The following is a 21,180-nucleotide window of genomic DNA, read 5'->3' on the forward strand; positions in this document are numbered from 1 at the left end:
AGGAGCTCCCGACTCTTTCAGGAGTAGCAGAGAAGCTTAACTTGCCTTTGTGTTCCTTTGTACCAGGGGGCGTTTCAGCATCGTCCGACAGTGCAGGGAAAAAGTAAGCGGCAAGACTTTAGCTGCTAAAATTATCCCTTACTGGCAAGAGGACAAGCAGACTGTGCTCCTCGAGTACCAAGTCCTGAGGAAGCTTCATCACACAAACATAGCTCAGCTGAAGGGAGCCTATGTCAGCCCACGGCACTTAGTGTTGATCCAGGAGATGTGTGTGGGACCAGAGCTACTCCACTTCTTGGCGTTACGGTAATTACAGGTGGAGGGGAGGGTTTTCCAGTAAGGGACAAAAATACCCATTGCTTTTACCCGACAAACTGGATAGTCTTTCTCCACCTCTTCCAGTGTGCTGTAATTGCATATGGGATTTGTGATACATTTGTTCTGCCACTTCTTGTAACATAAAAAAATTACTTGAGTTCCCTATAAGGTTGGGGTAGGGGACAATTCAAGGCTTCCCAGTTGAAGGCAGTTTACAACAGGTGATCTGAAACTCCCTCTCCCATAACAAGGAGATTATTGTGGTTCAGGAAACCTCATTTCTCCACCACATTCTTTCTTAAAAGGGTAGAAAATGCATCAGCAGAAATCCTCTGATTAAAGGAGGAGGAATGGTAGCTGTCAAATCTGCACTTTGATTTTTGCACAGCCACGTCTTTCTCTGACTTGCAGCTCTACAACCTTCTGAACCTCTTGCATGTGCAAACCTGACTCAGTCTGGACCAGCTTCTCCATATACAATAGATTTGCTAAATGAGTAGAGTTGTTTCTCCATGAAAGTCCGTCTTTCAAGGGCCTCATAGGATTAGATATGCAGGGGAGGACAACAGTGGGTGCAGAATGGTGCCGTTGTGCATGCAGATAGGACAGCTCTGGTTTCTATCCCCTTTCTTCTACCAGGACATCGTACTCAGAGGTGGAGGTCCGAGATTACCTGTGGCAGATCCTCAGTGCCATTGAGTATCTCCACGCACACAGCATCCTGCACTTGGATGTCAGGTCTGAAAATATGATCATCACTGAGCCCAACCTACTGAAACTCCTGGATTTTGGCAATGCACAGTTCTACACACAAGACAAAGTTATTACCATGGACAAGTGCACAGACTATGTTGAAACCATGGGTGAGTACAGAGTTCAGTCACAGCAACATTGGCCTTACATGCAATCTGTGGTAAACAGAAAGAGAGATAGAGCCATTGGTCAAGGCTGCAGTTGGCTCCAGCAAGCAAAGTCTCCCAGGTGCTGCCCTCCAGTAACAGTGTGAGTTTCCAGGAGCTGTTAGTGGTGACAACCATCCCTCTTGCAGACCACAGAGGACAGAGCCAGAGGTCATGGCCAACACCGCACTGGCTGGAATCCATGTGTCCGGAGCTCAGGGATATAGTATTACTGCAATTTGGCCTGATGTCCTCAAGGTTTCATTGCAGCCATCATCCACGAGGGTGTCTTACCTCAATCAGCTCCCTGTACTAGAAACTTTTTCTTCTTCACTCTTCGAAGGTAGCAAAGCATAAAAGTACCCACTGTTTTTGTGCTGGTCTCTGCATTGGAGGGGATCTTGGCTCACATTGGATTGCTTTTCCAGCTCCAGAACTGCTGACAGAGCAAGGAGCCCTCCCACAAACTGATATCTGGTCCATTGGAATCACAGCCTTCATCATGTAAGTCAGTCTGGCCTTCCAGGCTCTGTGAGCAGCTTCAGAAATATCGTTCCATGGTCATGAACCATGGGAGATGCACTGACTCAAGAGTTAACCTCTATTGTGCCCCCTTTCTTTGGCAATGCTGCAGAAGACTCTTTGATGGAGGGTGTGGAGCTGGCTGCATAATGCAAGGATATCCAGTCCCAGTGAAGTCTCCAAGTAGAGTAAGGAGGCTGTTTTACAACACAACAGCTGCTGATGTTTCTTACTCAGCCTCATCTGAAAAGCCCCAGCTTTAACAAGAAAATTCAAATGACACCAAGTGCAAAAGCAGCTGCAGTCATGAAACCCACTGGAGAGTAGTGTTCTTTGGAATCATAGAACCATAGAATAGTTTGGGTTGGAAGGGACCTTAAAAATCATCTAGTTCCACCTCCTCTGACATGGGCAGGGACACTTTCTGCTAGGTTATGTTGCTCAAAGCCTCATCCAGCCTGGCCTTGAACACCTTCAGGGATGGGGCATCCACAGCTTCTCTGGGCAACCTGGGCCACTGTCTCACTACACTCACAGAAAAACATTTCTTCCTAATATCTCACCTATATCACCCCTCTCTCAGCTTAAAACTGTTACCCATTGTCCTATCCCTGCACTCCCTGATCAAGAGCCCCTCCCCAGCTTTCCTGCAGCCTCTTTAAAGTACTGGAAGGCTGCTGTAAGGTCTCCCTGGAGCCTTCTCTTCTCCAGGCTGAACAACCCCAACTCTCTCAGCCTGTCTTCATAGCAGAGATGCTCCAGCCCTCTGGTTATCTTCGTGGCCCCCCTCTGGACTTGCTCTAACAGACCCATGTCCTTCCTGCATATCATCATGACTCTCCTCTCACTGCTGGGTGGGAATTCCCGGGAGAAGGAGCATCTTGAGCAACACCTTCCATGCCAATCAATTCTATTCTTTTGGGGCAGGTTGAGTGCCAACTACCCTGTCAGCTCTGACGTAGCCTGTGAGTTTCTGAGAACAACCAGGAAGGGTAAAGTGAAGCTCACGCGGTGCTACGCGGGTCTCTCCGGGGGAGCGGTATCATTTCTCCAGAGCACGCTGTGTGCAAATCCCTGGTAAGTTGGTGTCCGCTCTCCCAGCTGGACAGCTGGTGCTGATCTGGCTGCTGTCCCTTCTTTCTCCCCATTTTCAAGGGGCCTCCTCACCTAGCATGGATCCCCAGCTGACCTTCTCACTTTTGTATGTCCTAGGGGAAGGCCATCAGCTTCCGAGTGCCTTCAGAGCTCATGGCTGCAGGAGACAGGTTTGGACAACAGGCAGCAGGCACTGGTTACCTTCCCTACCACTAAACTGAGGAATTTCCTCACTGAACGGGAAAAGAAAAGAGGCCTCTTGTGCTCCAAGTATGGCCTCATGATTGCACAGTGATGTGGGTATCTCAACAGACGTGAATTGTCTCCCTCTCCCTGTCTGCACTTAGTGTTTGGTACCAAAGAGTCCTGCCAAGTTGCTGTGCATCAGCTGAGTTGGGGTAATTGCTCTCCATGGATGCTTCTTAGCATAACCGAGCAAATTAATCCATTTTACATGTATTACCACAAGGTAAGAGCAAAAATATAGATCTCACATGGCTCAGCTGAGTAACGGTAACTTGACAGTTTGTGTGTCACGTGGCTGTACGCTTCCTGGAAGAACCAGGAGTGATTTCCACAGCCATTTCTGAATGGGACTAGCTACCTGCCCCAAGCAGCTTTGCAAATCTTTCCTTTAGGTCAGAAAGGCTCCATGTGCACAAATGTTAGCAGTGATTTCTGCCCCTGGCTCCAGGGCATGATAACTAGACATGTTTTTGGATGTTACCGCATTGTTCATCCCACAGTGACCACCACAGCAATGTCTGAGTGACTGGTGGGTTTCCCACACAGCTCCAGTCCAAAAGAATTCAACGACCAGATATGATGGGAAAATAGAGAAGACTGAGCATGGGTTTTGTCTGATGTTAGACAGCAATGTATCTTCAGGCTTTGGATCAACTAGATAAAGGCATGAGCAACAGGGCCTGAGCAGACTGCTGACTTTGCTTTGAGCAGAAGCTTGGTCTAGAGATCTCCTGAGCTCCCTCTCAGCGCGATCCCAAGTCTCTGCCAAGTGCCAGACACAGAGCTGGAGTGGTGGGACTGTGCTAGCATCCATCAGCAGCCACAAAAACCATGTCATTTACCTGGCCAAGTTCTCCACCATTCCCACAGGGCCTGACCTGAGATTAAACACAGGGACAGGGGAGAGCTCTTCTAGCTCTGGAGCAACTAGAGGCTGCAAAAGGAGGAGGTATGTGTTACTTGTGGGACAGTGGTTCCACCGAGGAGATTTTAACCAGGGCTTTTCACACTCTGTGAGGAAACTCCTTCCTGCTCAAGTCATAAGAAACAGAAAAGCCAGTCTCCATGAAAGCATCCTTGAAACTTGACTCTGTAGCACAAGGTGTGCACAGGGAGGACAGCAGCAATGGGGCTGGTAACTGGTTAATTGTATGTCTTCCTTGTCCTGCTCCTGCAAGAGGCCACAGCTTGCTTAGCTTTGAGAAGTTTGCTTTCTCCGGGGGCCCAAGCTGACCCTCTGTATGCCACTGCACATCCAGTAAGATTTCTGTTGGCACAAGCCTCACTCTTGCTGGTACACGTTGGGATGAAAAGCTCAGTGCCACGGGACAACCCATCTAAGCATAAAACTTCATTGCAGATTAACTCAGTTGGAGCTTTCACGTTCTTCTGTATATGACTCAAATGAAGTGGGTTTTTTTGCTTCTCACAACTGCACGCATTTGAGCATGTCTGAAGTCTTTTATAGATCCAATACTGTTTGGACAAATAAACCATTCTGATGAGGAAGTAAAGCCAGATTTTTCTGCTGAATCATTGTCATTACTTTTATACCCCTTTCCCAAGCCCAGTCTATGATCGTGCAGCACCTGTCCCACACCCTTCAACCCTGACCTGGAGTCCTTACAAGTGATAACCACAAATACACAGTCCATTAGCAATGAACAACATTCATACAAACCATCCAAGCAAAAAATCCTCTTGCTAGAGCCTTGGAGTGAGAATATCACTTGGCCAGGATGTCATAGAGTCACAGAATCGTTTGAGTCGGAAGGGACCTTAAAGATCATCTAATTCCAAATCCCCCTGCCATGGGCAGGGACACATCCCACTAGATCAGGCTGCTCAAGGCCCCATCCAACTTGGCCTTGAACACCTCCAGGGATGGGGCAGCCACAACTTCTGTGGGCAACCTGTGCCAGGGCCTCACCACTATCATAGTGAAGAATTTCCTCCTTATGTCTAGTCTAATGTCACTATGGCTCTGACCCACCCAGCTATCCCAAGGAATTCCTAGGCAAGGTTTGGAGATTGCAAATATCAAACCATTGGCCAGGATGTCAGAAGAGGTCCTGCTTCATTCTTTGTAGCAGAGCAAAGAAAAGAGCACATGGGTGACATAAAAAGAGGTAAGTGCTGAAGAGGCAATATGGAAGTAATGAAAAGGTACTGGATTTGTTAACAGGGATATTAACTATCACAGTCAAGCCTTGTGTATTTACAGGTAGGTTTTGTTTTCCTTGGCTCTGCCACAGCTGCTTGACAGTTTCTGCCTGAATTTCTACCCCCATAAGGTCTGGGCTAATGCCCAGTCTGGCAATATGGGATAGTTTGCCCTCAACGTGCAGTTACAACATAACCCTGTCCTTTGCAGAACATAGCAGAACCTGGCCTTGATGTCTGGACACATGTGAAAATGTTTGTGTTTCATTCCTTGGTCATACATAATCTCCAAAGTCCAAGGTTAGCGTCAGCGTTAAAATCAATCCACTGTCCTCTGCACAGGTGAGGCTGTGGTCTGACTTCTGCAAGTACTGATGTGTTGTCAGAACCATAATTATTGAAGAGGGGAAAAAAAATCAAGCAGAGCTTGTAGAGCAAAGTTTTATCCTGCCTTGGATCCAGTGGATAAAACAGAGATGTTTGGGAGCTTGTAAGGTGGCAGTGGCTCTACCCCATAGGGGACTGAGATTGTTTTCTCATGCCCCACTTTGGGTTTCTAGTCCCTTCTCATCCCCCATTCCACTCCTTATAGCCTCCTCGGGCCTTTGCAGAGGATGGAGTCTAAATTTTGAGGCTGGGGGTGGGCATCACTTTGCAATAAGCATATTTTGGAAACACCATTGGCCCATGGGGCTCGAGGAGAGGGTGGAGGATCATCAAGATGTTAGGAGCTCAAATCCCACCAAGGCTCAGGCACAGCACCCTGACAGCCGTCCCATCACAGGAGGGCACATTTATTCCCAACCAGCAGGCAGAATCCAAATTTTCTGGGCTTGTGCAATGATTTCAGTTAAAGCAAGGAGCTGGTTGGGTCTTGCAGGGGATCCTGGCTCAGCTGTACTTACCTTGGCTGTGTTGCAGTCAGTGGGATGAATCCAGACACACACACAGAGCTTTTTTCATCCCCAGAAACTGTATACAAGATACAGGGCTTGAATCACAGAATCACAGAATCATAGAATGGTTTGGTCTGGGTTGGAAGGGACCTTAAAGCCCATCCAATTCCAACCCTCCTGCCAGGGGCACCTTCCACTCAGTCAGATTGCTCAAAGCCCCATCCAACCTGCCCTTGTATAATCTCCCACAGAGGGAGGTTACCACACGCATTCCCAGCTCACACAGACAAATAAAAATGGTACTGTGGGTTATTAGTGATGATTGTAGCTGTCCTCTCCTCCCACTGATGTGATAAATGAGATTGGTAAGATCTGTCCCTTTCTAAAACATGACGTGGAAAGGAGCTGTTGGTACATTCTTGCTCAGTACATCCCAGCTCTGCTCCCTTTGGGCCTCTCATCAGGTGCAAAACGGGACCATAGACAAGACAATTTGAAAATCTCAACAAAATTATGTTTCTGGAGAGGACATGTGTTGTTCTTTGACCTCTCAGGGGTTCACTACAAGCAGATGCCATCCTGACAATGATGCTTCAAACCAGATTTGTTGCTAAGAGGCTGATAACAAAACCACGCAGCCCCGGTGCTGGGGTGCAGGTGGACTCATCCCTAGGCTTCCAGACCTTTTCACTTATTTGCCAGTTCACCTGGCCTGATCTTTGCTTGCACACCCTCTCACACACTCATGCCAGCTGCCAGCACCACAGATACATGGGTATAAACTGGAGAGGAGCAGATTTACGCTTGATGTAAGGAAGAAGCTCTCACCATGAGAGTGGTGAGGCAGTGGAACAGGTTGCCCAGGGAAGTTGTGGCTGCCCCATCCCTGGAGGTGTTCAAGACCAGGTTGGATGGGGCCTTGGGCAGCCTGAGCTAGTGAGATGTCCCTGCCTGTGGCAGAGGGCTTGGAACTAGATGATCTTTATCCAACCCTAACTATTCTATGATTCTATGATACACAGGCTCTCCGACTCATGGTCTGGAATCTAAGGAAAGGAATGTAATAAGATACTAGGACAGACTATGCTGGTCTGGTGCAGACAAATGCATGTACCAAGCAGCTATTTACACACAACCCGTCCATTTCATCCCCTCACTCACCTATTTTCCTCCCCAAATCACCTTACTTCTTTGTTTTTCTCACCTTTGGTTCCTCCCCTAAGCATCCCACCATAAGTCCTGTGCAGTCCCAAAATGCTCTTCCCATACATGCAATAACACATCACACCCTTCATTGACAGCAAATGCTCTTTAGCCAAGACGGTGATTTGAAGAGCTGCTCCCAATGCCACATCACAATGGGTCTCATCCTGCAACTGTGGGGCTGATGGCTCCACTGGGACAATCCTGGGAGGGACCTGAACAAAACACTCGTTCCTTGGAAGTCCTGAATTTGGGTTCCCACCTGCCAATATGCCCCTGTGTTCCTCCGAGTTTGTGCACATGGGCTTTTGGTGGGCTGATGGCCCCCATAATGGGGCTAGGAGCAGCCTGGCAAGGCACTGTTTATCTCTCCGAGCGCCTTTGTGGATGTGAAAACGATCTTTTGTCACATAATTGTTAAGGAAGAGTGGAAAAGAGAGAAACAACAACGTGTTTTATTGAGGTAAAATAATAATTTGACAGAGTTCAATGAACTGAGTGGAATTTAACAATGTTTAACAGGGGGCTACCAAGGTTCAATAAGTTTGATTAATTACTTAATTAACTACTGCAAGGTTCACCTTATTAATTACTGCAAGGAAGAAACATAAATGCAAACTGAGTAAGAACGATTCACACAGAGATTGAAGATGCAAAGAGTAAAGAAAACGCTCTTGTTGAGCCCAAAGTTTAGAGTGGACCTTCTTGCTTTCTAAACTCCTTATGGAGCCCAGGTGCAGCTAGGTTCAATTTTAGTGCCAGATATGGACAATGGTTTACGTCCAATGGAATTATCTATACAAAGTTGATAGTAATTAATACTGATTAGCTGCCTGGATTAGTAATGTTTCATTAGTATCAACTCAGCAGGTTATCAGTCACTTACCAAGGACTGGTTGTGAGTAAGGGGCCTCTCTGCTTTGGGCTAGGATCTCTTAGTCTCACATAAGGAATCTCAAACCTTGAGAGGCATCTCTGCTCAAGGGGAGAGTCGCCTGGTGTGCAGACCAGCTGCAGTTGAGGGAGAGCTTATACTGGGCTCATCCTGATGGTAATATTTATGGAGAGAAGTAGTCGCCTGCTAGTAGACAGTACGGATAAGACAGGTGTCTTCGTTTTAGCTCTGGTATCTTGTTCTGTATTTTATCTTTGCATTTCAAAACCATCCTTTGAAACATTTTTCCAAGACACTTTCAATCTCTTGTACATGAGACAGGAGCTTTCCAGTTCACAGGTTCACCACAGGGCATAAGACCTGTTGCTTCTTAGTCAACCTAAACCAAAGTACGGCTGGGGTCAAGTGTATCCATTAGTATAACCCAACACCAGACTTACTGGAGACACAGCAGTGATACACATGAAGGAGGTAAAGAGAAAAGGCGTGATAACCGTTAAGCAAACAAGATCCTATCAGTCTTGGCACCACATGGATCTGATAACCATGGCATCACACAATTTATTTCACAGATAACAACAGAACAAACAATGCAACAAGGACTTCCCAAATTAAAAGCGTAGCCGGTATCTGAACCGAACATCACGAACAGGCTGCATTGTCCCAAATCCCCAGCGGCTGATGTCTATTCCTGGAATCTCCTCTTCTTCATTGACCAGCTCCAGATCATAGTGACTCAGCATCATGAACACAAACAGTTTAATTTCAGCAGCAGCAAAGAACCGCCCGGGACAGATAGATACTCCTGCCCCCCAAGGCATGTTGAAGTATTTCAGCCTCTTCCCATTCTTGTAGAAATCTTTTTTGGTGCCGTCTGGGTTTACAAAGCGGTCATACTTAAATTCGTGAGGCTCGGAGTGAATTTCTGGGTTCATCTGCACAGAGACGTATGGGAACAGAGCCACTCTGTCTCCTTTGCGGAGAGAGTACTCTGTCCCACTGCTTGTCTTAAGGCTGGTGTCTTGGAGGACAGCTCTGATGAGTATTGGGGCTGCAACCAGCCTCAGAGTTTCCTCCAGAGCACTATCCAGAAGAGGAGTCTGGTTTAACATGTCCCTAGTGATGTTAATTGGTGGGCTCCCTGGCTTCGTTTCCTGGCCATTCTCCCTTAAGACTTTATCTACTTCATCCTTCACAGCCTTCATAGCTTCTGGGTGTTTCATTAGATACAAGAAGAGCCAGAAGGCAGTTGGGCCTGTATTGCCTTGGGATGCCCAGAGGAGCATAAACATGAAACGATCCCGCATGTACTCAGGGACACCATGTTCTGCCAGACGCTGGTCTTGCTCACTTATCCACCCACTGATATTGTCCTTCTGCCAACTCTTCTTCACAGACAGCATGCTCCAGAACAGCCTCTTCAGCCGTTCAGCTTCTATTTTGTCCTTAGGAGGCAACACAGCATAGGCCAGGCGAGGGAAGAGGCGGTCGTACTTCCGAAATTCATAGAACAGCTGGTTGGAGTGGATGCGATCCTGCTCATTAGCTTTTTCCTTGTTACCTGCTCCTCGGTGTGGCTCCGTGCCAAACAAAGCCAGGTACCCAGCTCTGAAGACAATGTTGTAGCAGTAGTGGAAGAGGCTATCTTCTTGCCATACTCGTTTCTCCTCTCCTGAGCTCAGACTGAAAAGCATCAGCTTCTGAAAGTTCTCCATGGTGGCTTGTGTCATGACAGTGAGCCCATCTCCCATCAAATGCTTCATGCTCGATGCATGAATTATGCTAAAGCTGGCTTCGATGGGCTTGTAGCCAAAAACCTGTAGGACCAGTTCAGATGCAAAAGTAGTAAAGTCTAGTTTAGATCGTGATTCCTTCACGATGGCTCCAAAACAGAAAGGGTCCATCACAAAGGTGAAGTAATAGCCTCCAATCAGCACCGTGAAAATATCCCCATGTTTCCTCTGCATCCTTTTTAGAAACTCCGAACTGTCCTTTCTGAAATCCAGTGCGTAACCCAGCCAGGGAATGATACCTTTGTCCAGAGGGGGCTCATCAGGTCTCCGTCTCCGAAACGCACCCAGGATGTAGAGCCCACCGAGCAGTGATGCTATCAAGGTACAGAGGAGAATCACCCAGAGCGCCATGAGAGCTCTGCACCCTCCAGGAGCTTGTACTAAACCTAGGTTGGGGCAGAAACGTGCTTTTTATTCCCATCCAGTGGCTGATCTGCAGACGCACAGCTGACAACCTCTGTCCCCATTGGCAGCAAGTGTTTACCTTTCCCTGCAGAGCACTCCAATGTGTGCTTCTCCCTCGATGAGGAGAGATTTTTAAAGTGGAAGGGACATAATAGCCAAGTTAAGGCTTGCTGCGTAAAGTGGAAGGGTTTTGGGGTGTGCTCTGCAGCAGCTTAACCAAATTCCCTTTTCTGAAGAAGAGGGTTCCCAGTTGCTGCAAAAGAGGGTTCAGAGAATTTCACTCAGTGATTTTTGCCTCAAAGAGCAGATTATGGGCACAAACTGTAAACTGGAAAAAAAAAGAAAGGAAGAGTAGAAGTTGGAAATGCTCCTGGAAATGAGCTCAGGATGGAGGCAAAGTGGTGACAGCTGAGCTAATTTGGTTTCAAAAGTCAAGAAAAGGAAAGTTCTTCAATACTTTGATGTTCTTGAATGCACAGTGCCCCACAAGTACTTTGCCACTGAATAGTGCGAGCACTGTTAACACATGCACGGGTAGATCAAAGCAAGTTTGCTTCTCCCGTGAGTGGTGAGGGCTTGAATCAGTTGTATTTGCCTTGCACCAGGTGAGTCTCAAATCTGTAAATGACCAAACCCACCTTCTGGCTGGAAAGCACCAGTGCCCAGATGGACAAAGGCACTTTCTGCTGTGCTGATGCAAGCACACCCGATGCTCGGCCCCCCTGCTCCTACTACTGTACCTGGCAGCTTTACCCATTTTCCCTTCTGCTTCTCAACCTGCCCTGCTCGCCCCTCAGATGGGGTTCCGGGACAATGCCAGGTACCCTGTGCTTCTGGATCCTGCCACCCTGATCTACACAGCCTCTACCCCAGCCACTGATGCGGAGGCCAGTGACAAGTGGGGTTCCCCAGGGCTCAGTGCTGGGTCCAGCCCTGTTCAATGTCTTTATCAATGACCTGGATGAAGGCATCAAGTGCACCCTTAGCAAGTTTGCGGACGACACTAAGCTGGGTGGAAGTGTCAATCTGCTGGAGGGTCGGGAGGCTCTGCAAAGGGATCTGAACAGGCTGGACCGCTGGGCTGAGTCCAATGGCATGAGGTTTAACAAGGCCAAATGCCGGGTCCTGCACTTGGGGCACAACAACCCTGTGCAGCTACAGACTAGGAGAAGTCTGTCTAGAAAGCTGCCTGGAGGAGAGGGACCTGGGGGTGTTGGTTGACAGTGACTGAACATGAGCCAGCAGTGGCCCAGGTGGCCAAGAAGGCCAATGGCATCTTGGCTTGGATCAGAAACAGCGTGACCAGCAGGTCCAGGGAGGTTATCCTCCCTCTGTACTCGGCACTGGTGAGACCGCTCCTCGAATCCTGTGTTCAGTTCTGGGCCCCTCACCACAAGAAGGATGTTGAGGCTCTGGAGCGAGTCCAGAGAAGAGCAACAAAGCTGGTGAAGGGGCTGGAGAACAGGCCTTATGAGGAGCGGCTGAGAGAGCTGGGGGTGTTTAGCCTGGAGAACAGGAGGCTGAGGGGTGACCTCATTGCTCTCTCCAACTACCTGAAAGGAGGTTGTAGAGAGGAGGGTGCTGGCCTCTTCTTCCAAGTGACAGGGGACAGGACAAGAGGGAATGGCCTCAAGCTCCACCAGGGGAGGTTTAGGCTAGACGTTAGGAAAAAATTCTTTACAGAAAGGGTCATTGGGCACTGGCAGAGGCTGCCCAGGGAGGTGGTTGAGTCACCTTCCCTGGAGGGGTTTAAGGCACGGGTGGATGAGGTGCTGAGGGACATGGTTTAGTGTTTGATGGGAACGGTTGGACTCTATGATCCGGTGGGTCTCTTCCAACCTGGTTATTCTGTGATTCTGTGATTCTGTGATTCTGTGACCCCGCAACACTCTCACACAGGAAAGAGATTTAAGAAGAAGGACTTAATAAGGATATAAGACAGGCTGCTGGGACCAGGCACAGGGCACATTCCCTACACGCAACCAGCTGTTTTTACACCACACTCCTTATTTTCCCATCCTCATCCCTCTTCAATCCACCCTGATCCCCACCCTCCAGTATATCCCCCAGCTTTGCTCTTCCCCTGAGCATCCCAGCATAAGTTTTGCACAGTCCCAAGAGCCCTCTTCTGTATGGGATCACAATCTTCATCTTAGTTCTTGCTTCCCATCTGCTTTCTCCTTCCACATTCCCTCCTAGTGACCTGACCCATGGAGTGAAGGCCACATCGTATCATCAGATAAATATTTATTCTGGCATTTATGTGTTTTTAAGGAAAGCTCCAAGCCTTAGTGTTTTGGAAGAGCACTGTAGCAATCCTGACAGGAAGAATAATGGCAGTGAAAACAAACTCACCTTTCTAGATCAACTCAAAACCCCTCTCAGTCCTACCTTGCCTAGCAGTAAAACTCAGGTGATGAGTGTTCTCTCTTAAATTACAGTTCTAGGCAACTCCCTTGCTGAATTGATTTCCAGGCTGGAAAAGACCCAGCCAAGGTTTGAGAGTATTTGGGGTGAATAGTACCTTTAAATAAAGTTCAGCAAGGTAACAACCTTGAACCTTAAAGCTACACTGGATAATAAGGATTGGCTAACAGCTATTTATGCTCTTCTTTCCAAGGCCACACTCTCACTCCCTGATGTTCCAAAGCCAATATTTGTGTTAAATACAGCATCCATGGATCTTTTTTATCTTGTCAAAACCAATCTTCAGGAAAGCAAATACCTCCACCGCTGTTCTGCTGAGCCTATTTTTTTTATGTTTTTCATTGGTTGTTACTGATTTGAAGATTGTTGCAGATCAAACTGGTCTCAAATCTGTTGATGATTGAATTGAATTCTGATTGGGGATCTATCTCTTGGAAAGACAGAGTTTCCTGCTCAGCAGACCTGAGTGTGGCACAGCTTATTGTAATGAAGAAACCCACCACCGGTCAGACAATCCAGTTTAAAATTACCCAATTCCTCTTGTTGTTTCTCCTGGTCGACAAAAGGATGAGCCTGGTTGAACCTATCTACCTGGCAGATGGCAAAAGCCAGAAGAAGCAAAACCAGCCACAGTGAGGGGCTGCTGGCCACCCATGTCTGGCATGATGGGTGAACATGGTAAATCCATTCCCCAGCCCACACCACGAGCCAGAGGGATAATGGGATCTTTCTTCTCCACCAGCCCCTTTGGAATCTAGGGTTGAGAAGTTCTGCACAAGTTTCAGCTTGCATTTTTAAGGGAACAACATCAAGATAAGCTGCTCCTTCATCCACTAATGCCTCACACACCCTTCAGACAGGGCCTGAATTTCTTCCACAAGCACAGAGCCAGGACAGTCCTTTCATGATAATTCCAGTTACCACAGACACAAATCCCCACGTACTTTTCCAATCCCAGCATGGGAAATCCTCATATCAAAGCTGGTACTAGAATTAAATGCCTAGTTATGCAGCGCTGTGGGCTCACGCCAACTTGATCACAAGGCCAGGACCACTAACATGCAGCGTAGAGGACATAGAGGTAACATAAATAATGTCAATATTTATCAGGCATTTGTGATACTCAACATTTCTATCTCAGCTGCGTATCTGCTGCGAGACTGGCTTGTCTCTGAGGGCTGAATGTCAAAGAAAGCACTTCTCCTGAAAATGGCCAGAGAGATCTCCCATAAATATAATCTGAATCTTTTTTTTATAAATGCATAGAGCAAGGGGTTGAGACAGCAGTGGACAAAGGACAAACTCTCCGTGATCTGCATGGTATAGTCCAATTGCCTGCTGCTTTCACAGCTCCTGATCACACCGACATCTTGCAGGGAGTGAAGGATGAGGGCAATGTTGTAAGGTAACCACACGACAAAGAAGACGCCCACCAGAGTAAAGACAAAGCAGAGCGCTCTCTTTGACCCAGGCATCTGAGATGTGGTGAGGACACGTGCTATTCGGGAATAGCAGAATACTATGAAGAGGAAGGGGAAAAGGAAACCCAGGATGTTCTGAATGACCCGGAAGACAACTTTCCAAAATAAGTGTTTCTGGCCATAATCATGGACGCACATGATGGTTTTGTCATGGATTTGCCTTGTGCTGCTGAAGAGGCCATCAGGAATGGAGAGAAGTATGGAAAGGACCCATACCACTAATAAGAGAATGATGGACTTCTTTTGTGACGTGGAGCTGTGAGGAGAGCATGCATGAACTATCTGCAGATACATGTCCAGACTCATGCAGCTCACAAAAAATACACCACTGTAAAAATTCAGAGTGTACGTGGCATTTAAGACTGAGCACAATATGTCCCAGGTTACCCACTGAGAAATGTACAGAGCCCAGAAAGGAAGAGTTAGTAGCAAAAAGAAGTCTGAAATCACCAGGTTCAGCAGATACACCTCAGTCATCTTCTTTTTCTTCTTGATGTACATAATGAGGACAATGAACAGGAGGACGTTCCCAGCCAACCCGACCAGGAAGACCACGGCATAAAAAGATGGCAAGAATACTCTACTAAAGGAGAGTACGTCTTCTTTTGTGCAGAGGGCATACTGCATGTAATCCTCTTCATCCAAATACTCATACGGGTAGTCACTTGAATTGGCAGCATCCAGCAGAGTGGAAGCAGTTGCTGTTGCCACCTTTGATGTTGCCTTGGACAAGTGGCTCCCTAGGAATGAAAGGCAAGAAAGGGGAATCAAAATGTTCTCCCAATCCACTCAAGAAAGACAAACATTGCCCCACAAAGGGTTTTCCTCGTGTTCATAGATTTAAAATTCTGCTACCTTCTAAGTGTTTTGTGTCCCAAGGTCCTTGGCCTTTGTTTACAGCATGGGGACAGCTGTCTACATGGACATATTAAAAAAAAAAAAATCCATTTTCCTTACTCAAACACATTTAAACTTAAAATAAATGAGCACAGTCTCCTCTGACGTAACTCATCACTTCCTCCTGTCACCACTGAAATCTTTGAGGAAGTTTCTGCTCTAAATTACGGGAAATCCACCATCACACTTTGCTGTGAGCTGATTTAGATTCACCCGGGTCGCTACTGAGAATCTGGCATCTCAATTATTGGTAAACCAGAACCTGCTACCAGCACCTTTATGCTGGTGGAGCTGCTCCCAGAAGTGAAACGCTGAACATCTCACCACTCTTGGCAGGACGCTGACTCCTCTCCATGCCAATTCTAGGACACGAAGCCATAGATTCTTGTAAAAGATATTAGAAAGTGGAAAATAAGGAATCACAGAATCATAGAATGGTTTGGGTTGGAAGAGACCTTAAAGATCATCTAGCTCCAACCCCCCTGCCACAAGCATGGACATCTTCCACTAGATCAGGTTGCTCGAAGCCTCATCTGAGGTAAGAACATGCAGGCATCAGAATCAGCTCCTGAATCAAGGTTTGAGGCAGAGATAGAGATTTGTTTGGAAGGATGTTGCTGCAGTCAGCCCTGCATGAGACAAGGCATGAGTTGAAACCCTGCTGACCAAGGAGGGAGAGGTCGTGCAGTCAGCTGGTCTCCAGGATGGAGACTGGCGTCAGTGTTTAGACAGCTGCAACCCAGATTTCAGGAAATGGTGACTGATTTGAAGAGCTTCCTAGTTTTGGAGTCTGATTTTCGGATAAAAACCCATACAAGAACACTACAAGTGTTTCATCTGCCAAAAGCCACTCAAACTGGGCAACGGCTGTCACTAAACAGCTCGTCACCTGCAGTGGTTCTGCCTGACCCACCATGGAGGTTAATGCATGTTTTGAAAACCGAGACTGATCACCAGACTCCGAGAGCAAACCAAGGCTGTCACAGAGAAAAACAGCACAAATACTACCCCACCCCTAAAACACAGCATTTTTAGCCATGGCCAAAGCTACTCATCATTCCCCTCCTGGGATTAATTTTTTCCAGCAATCCCAAAACAGGCAATGTTGTATAGTTCCTTGCTTCGGCCAGTTTTGTCTTGATCTCTTCAAGCACCTGCTTCTCCCACTGCCCCAGAGACCTACAAGGAAGCTGTTGGATGCGTTGTGCTACACACCCAGAGGAAGACCTACCCCAAGGTGGCTCTGCACCTTCTAGGGATGGCTCCTTCCCCACAAACACCCGGGGAAAAGGCAGCCCCACCTTTTTTAAGCAAAAAACCCAAGGCTTGAAATGGGGTGCTGAGGATGCCTGTGGGTGCGCAGCCATAAGGGGTGAAGCTGTGGACGTACCTGTTGTTGGCCCATGTCTAAAGCTGCTTAAATTCCAGGTGATTCCAGACAGCTGAAAAGAAAATAAAATGTGGTTTGGGCTGGATCAAAACATTTTCTTGCTGTCTCGCAGTCTGCTCTTCAGACAAGCAGCCACGCAGAGGAGAGATCTGCCACAGGAGAGTGCCAGAAAAAAAAAAAAGATTTTTCTGGGAATGAGCTTTTTTTTCTTTTCTACTTTGTATTTTGGAGAAAATTCATCCTTAGCCGTACCCAGTTATGACTGTTTGCCTTTAAGAGAAAACGAAGGCTGCTCATCCATCTGATTACAGCAAAAACCAGCAAGACTCCTAAACCCACAAACCCTCTGCACCCACATTAGGACAAGTCATCCCCAAAGTTTCCATTTCTGGCTCTCTTCCAGACTACAAAAATGCTTTTTCTCCCTCTGCCATATCTTTCCCCCCTCTGCCATATCTTTCCCCCTCTATATCACACCAACACTAACATTCACATCCCCATCCCGTAGCTCACAGAAGAGAATTGAGCGTAGGTTGAGCTCAGAAAATAACCCTAAACCTGCCGGAGCACCAGTGTCCACAAGCTGGCTGACTTTCAAGAAGAAAAGAGAACAGCTCCAGGTTTCTAGTGCAGCTTTGTCTACAAGCAAGAAGCAGAAAACAACACTCACAGGAGCTGCTTCTCCACCGCCATCAGCTCCCATCCTGCCAGTGGCTTGAATCAGGCTTTTAGAAACCTCTTTCACTTTCGCAAGGAGGGGAAATGTGTGCTCAGTGTGACCTCCCTGATTTTATTTTGCCTTTCCCGGTGTTAAACAGCTGGAGAAATCATCCTTGTGCCGTGTTTGAGCACATGTGCCTCTACAACATAACTGGCACCTGCACCCAGAGTTGGGTTTTGCCATTTGAGACACCCATCAGGACCACAATGCCTTCTGCCACGGGCACCACAGGGACCCAGCACCCCTTTTCCTTCAGAAAAACAGCTATTTTATAGCTCAAGTTGGGCACTGTGTTAGGGCAGGCAGAGCTGCTGGGACTGTGGACCCATGTCAACACAACATGAAGATCATTGGTGGATCCTGTGCACCCAGCATGCTCCTGCTGGGTGGTGAGATCACCCAGAAAATAGTCTGAAGTAGTTTTTTTCTGGGATGTGCTAGACCAGGGTCACCCTGATAAGCACACAGACCAACCACTTGCTAACGTAACCAGTACCATTTGCCTTTCTTCTCTCCAGTTTTCCATGCATGCTTTCCCCCATCCATCTTAATCCTTCCCTTTCTCCACTCCATTTCTTATCAAACAAGTAATTTGTCCCCAATTCCTTCTTCTCTTCTGGTTCTAGGTTCATCCTAACCCTAGATAGGACAGCAAGGTCCCATGTGTTATGTTGTTTTCACAGAATCATAGGATGGTTTGGGTTGGAGGGGACCCCAAGGATCACCCAATTCCAACTGGTCTGCTGTGGGCAGGGACACATTCCATGAGATTAGGTTGCTCAAAGCCTCATCCAGCTTGGCCTTGAACACCTTCAGGGATGGGACATCCATGACTTCTCTGGGCAACCTGTGCCAGTGCTTCACCACACGCGTAGGAAAACATTTCTTCCTAATATCTAATCTAAATCTCGTCTCTTTCAGCTTGAAGCCATTATCCCTCAACCTATCACTACACTCCCTGATACAGAGCCTCCCCACCCCAACCTTCCCGTAGGCTTTTTCTTAAAGCTTCAATTAGTGGAAATGTCTGCTGTTGCCTAACGGATATTTGTCCACCCTATCCACTTCCCAGCTCCCCCAGGCAAGACTGGACTCGCCGGACCTCTGCACTGAGAGGTTCCCAGAGCTGAGACCCCAGTGTAGAAATCTGCATTTTTTCCAGGAAATCTGAAGAAGCCCCGTGCTACTTGGATGTTCATCCCTGCAAGAGCAGAAACAGCTACTGGCAGGGATGTGGCTGCAGTTGTCTGGCACTGGCAGCTCCATGGGGACAAAGAGTCGTCTTTGCAGGCAACGGCGATGCCTTGCAAGTGGCACCAGAATAACGTTGCCATGTCTGAATGTGCAAACAGAGATCGACCACAGCAGAGAAGTGCCAGGCGCATGGCACTGCCCCGGGGACATTTTGTGGACAGCTTCATGGCAAGACCCTTTGTTCACCTGCCCAAGTTGTCTCTGATAATGTCATTTATTGGAGAGGTTTTAAAGCACCACCATCGGTCACTGGTCACCCTCTGGCTCAACTCCCTCATCTCACCGCCAAGAGGAGCCAAGGCCACCCCTTGTTCCAACTCTGGTGCACTATACAGACCCCAAACTGCCTTGATGAGAAAGGGAGACTAGATCAGCAGTGTTGCCCACAGCTCCACCCCCAACCTGCCCAATGGATCCACAGAAAGAAATGTTAGTTCTATCCATTTCCATCCTTGCCACCATCAGCTGGTGTGTGTTTGCATTTAAAAGATATCCTATAATAAATACATATATAAATATATATGGGCAACTTACACAATAGGAGAGAGTAAGATGCCACTCACAAGGCTGAGGCATCAGACACGTACACGGGGATGTTACAGGTGACAGCAGTTTCATTAGCCCAGCAATTAAAATGAAATAAGTTTTTGGTTTTAATGGAGTTTCTCCCCTGAAGCAGGTACGGTGCAGAGTTGCAGGGAATTCAATATGCCTCTGAGAGTCACTGCAGAAAGTAGCCTTCACTGTAATTTATTACAAGATTTTAACTCAATTCGAGAGCCAGTAATTGCATAGATTTTTTCTTCCTTTCAGACTCTGCAGAGCCCTAATGGCTTTGGCAATTAAAGTAACCAGATTACGAATAATGGGAAGCACAATTAGAGAGGTACAGTGCTACTAACAAATGGTTATCTCTGCCACTTTCTTTTATGATGCTAAAACCGCTACATCTCAGCGGTGGAGTGGCCCCATGGGAGCAGCAGCTCTGTTTCCCTCTGTACTCAGAGATGGGGAGTCACAAACACTCACCAGAGCATTGCAGACATAGAATCATAGAATCGTTTGTGTTGGAAGGGACCTTAAAGATCATCTAGTTCCAACCCCCCTGCCATGGACAGGGTCAACTCCAACTAGATCAGGCTGCCCATGACACGGACAGTGGAATCGATGGACAGGGACACCTTCCACGGGATCAGGTTGCTCAAAGCCTCATCCAATGTGGCCTTGAACACCTCCAGGGATGACTTCTCTGGGCAACCTGTGCCAGTGCCTCACCACACTCACAGGAAAATATTTGTTCCTAATATCTTATCTAAATCTTTCCTCTTTCAGCTTAAAACCATTACCCTTCCTCCCATCCCTGCACTCTCTGATCAAGAGCCCCTCCCCAGCTTTCCTGCAGCCCCTTTAAGTACTGGAAGGCTGCTGTAAGGTCTCCCCTAAAGACTTCTCTTCTCCAGGCTGAACATCCCCAAGTCTCTCAGCCTGCCCTCATATGCGAGTTGCTCCAGCCCTCTGGTCATCTTCGTGGCCTCCTCTGGACTTGTTCCAACAGATCCATGTCCTTTCTGTGCTGAGGACTCCAGAACTGAAAGCCGTATTGCAGGTGAGGGTACTCACCATGGGCAGGGATGGACAGGGATGGGCAGGGACAGGCAGAGGCTGCGGGCAGGGATGGGCAGGGATGGACAGGAATGGGCAGGGATGCACAGGGCTGGGTCGGGATGGGTAGGGATTGGCATGGGTGAGCAGAACCTGTGGGAAGGGATGCACAGGGATGGGCAGGGGCTGCGGGCAGGGATGGGCAGGGTTGGGCAGGGGACAGGCAGGGATGAGCAGGGTCTGGCAGGGATTAGCAGGGGCTGCAGGCAGGGATGGGCAGAGACAGGCAGGGATGAGCAGGGACAGGCGGGGATGGGCAGGGACAGGCGGGGATGGGCAGGGACAGGCGGGGATGGGCAGGGACAGGCGGGGATGAGCAGGGACAGGCGGGGATGGGCAGGGACAGGCGGGGATGGGCAGGGGCTGCAGGCAGGGATGGGCAGAGATGAGCAGGGTCTCTAGGCAGGGACAGGCACGGATGGGCAGGAGACAGGCAGGGATGGGAAGGGTCTCTAGGCAGGGATGAGCAGGGGGTGCAGGCAGGGATGAGCAGGGACAGGCAGGGATGGGAAGGGTCTCTAGGCAGGGATGGGAAGGGTCTCTAGGCAGGGATGGGAAGGGTCTCTAAGCAGGGATGAGCAGGGGCTGCAGGCAGGGATGGGAAGGGTCTCTAGGCAGGGATGAGCAGAGGCTGCAGGCAGGGATGGGAAGGGTCTCTAGGCAGGGATGAGCAGAGGCTGCAGGCAGGGATGGGAAGGGTCTCTAGGCAGGGATGAGCAGGGGCTGCAGGCAGGGATGAGCAGGGACAGGCAGGGATGAGCAGGGGCTGCAGGCAGGGATGAGCAGGGGCTGCAGGCAGGGATGAGCAGGGACAGGCAGGGATGAGCAGGGGCTGCAGGCAGGGATGAGCAGGGGCTGCAGGCAGGGATGAGCAGGGACAGGCAGGGATGAGCAGGGGCTGCAGGCAGGGATG

At 48.4% G+C, this 21,180-nt stretch overlaps 4 protein-coding genes across 5 annotated transcripts in view; 1 reads left to right on the plus strand and 3 right to left on the minus strand.

Moving 5' to 3' along the window:
* Positions 1-4,613, plus strand: part of OBSCN (obscurin, cytoskeletal calmodulin and titin-interacting RhoGEF) — a 202,336-nt gene extending 197,723 nt beyond the window's left edge. Inside the window, exons 118-122 of the mRNA XM_069859115.1 lie at positions 67-306; positions 958-1,181; positions 1,646-1,721; positions 2,667-2,816; positions 2,952-4,613. Coding sequence (XP_069715216.1) covers positions 67-306; positions 958-1,181; positions 1,646-1,721; positions 2,667-2,816; positions 2,952-3,129 — 868 coding nt within the window. The 3' untranslated portion in view covers positions 3,130-4,613. The remainder of the gene's footprint in view (positions 1-66; positions 307-957; positions 1,182-1,645; positions 1,722-2,666; positions 2,817-2,951) is intronic.
* Positions 1-21,180, minus strand: part of C6H1orf35 (chromosome 6 C1orf35 homolog) — a 404,048-nt gene that overhangs the window by 327,656 nt on the left and 55,212 nt on the right. The window lies entirely within an intron of this gene.
* Positions 8,774-10,563, minus strand: CYP8B1 (cytochrome P450 family 8 subfamily B member 1). Its single transcript, XM_069859111.1, has one exon. The coding sequence runs from the start codon at positions 10,379-10,381 to the stop codon at positions 8,849-8,851; it is 1,533 nt and encodes a 510-aa protein (XP_069715212.1). The 5' UTR covers positions 10,382-10,563; the 3' UTR covers positions 8,774-8,848.
* Positions 12,249-17,347, minus strand: ACKR2 (atypical chemokine receptor 2). 2 transcript variants are annotated; one of them, XM_069859112.1, is made up of 3 exons: positions 17,301-17,347; positions 16,631-16,682; positions 12,249-15,083 (listed from the first exon to the last, which is right to left on the minus strand). In XM_069859112.1, exons 1-3 carry the CDS (start codon positions 17,331-17,333, stop codon positions 13,969-13,971), a joined length of 1,200 nt encoding a protein of 399 aa, XP_069715213.1. In that variant the 5' UTR covers positions 17,334-17,347; the 3' UTR covers positions 12,249-13,968. The 2 variants fall into 2 exon arrangements, with proteins under 2 accessions (XP_069715213.1, XP_069715214.1); XM_069859113.1 differs by having other exon boundaries at positions 16,631-16,779; positions 17,301-17,329.

The sequence above is a fragment of the Phaenicophaeus curvirostris genome, chromosome 6 (genome assembly GCF_032191515.1).
Source record: "Phaenicophaeus curvirostris isolate KB17595 chromosome 6, BPBGC_Pcur_1.0, whole genome shotgun sequence".
In the NCBI taxonomy this organism is placed as follows: domain Eukaryota; kingdom Metazoa; phylum Chordata; class Aves; order Cuculiformes; family Cuculidae; genus Phaenicophaeus; species Phaenicophaeus curvirostris.

What these genes read in the sequence shown, in the direction of transcription:
- ACKR2 (XM_069859112.1), bottom strand. Translation starts at nt 17,333, where the DNA reads ATGGGAGCTGATGGCGGTGGAGAAGCAGCTCCT. An exon ending in GCGGTGGAGAAGCAGCTCCT is followed by an intron (nt 16,683 to 17,300) that starts GTGAGTGTTGTT and finishes TTTTCTTTTCAG; the next exon opens with CTGTCTGGAATCACCTGGAA. An exon ending in TAGACATGGGCCAACAACAG is followed by an intron (nt 15,084 to 16,630) that starts GTACGTCCACAG and finishes TTTCATTCCTAG; the next exon opens with GGAGCCACTTGTCCAAGGCA.
- CYP8B1 (XM_069859111.1), bottom strand. Translation starts at nt 10,381, where the DNA reads ATGGCGCTCTGGGTGATTCTCCTCTGTACCTTGATAGCATCACTGCTC.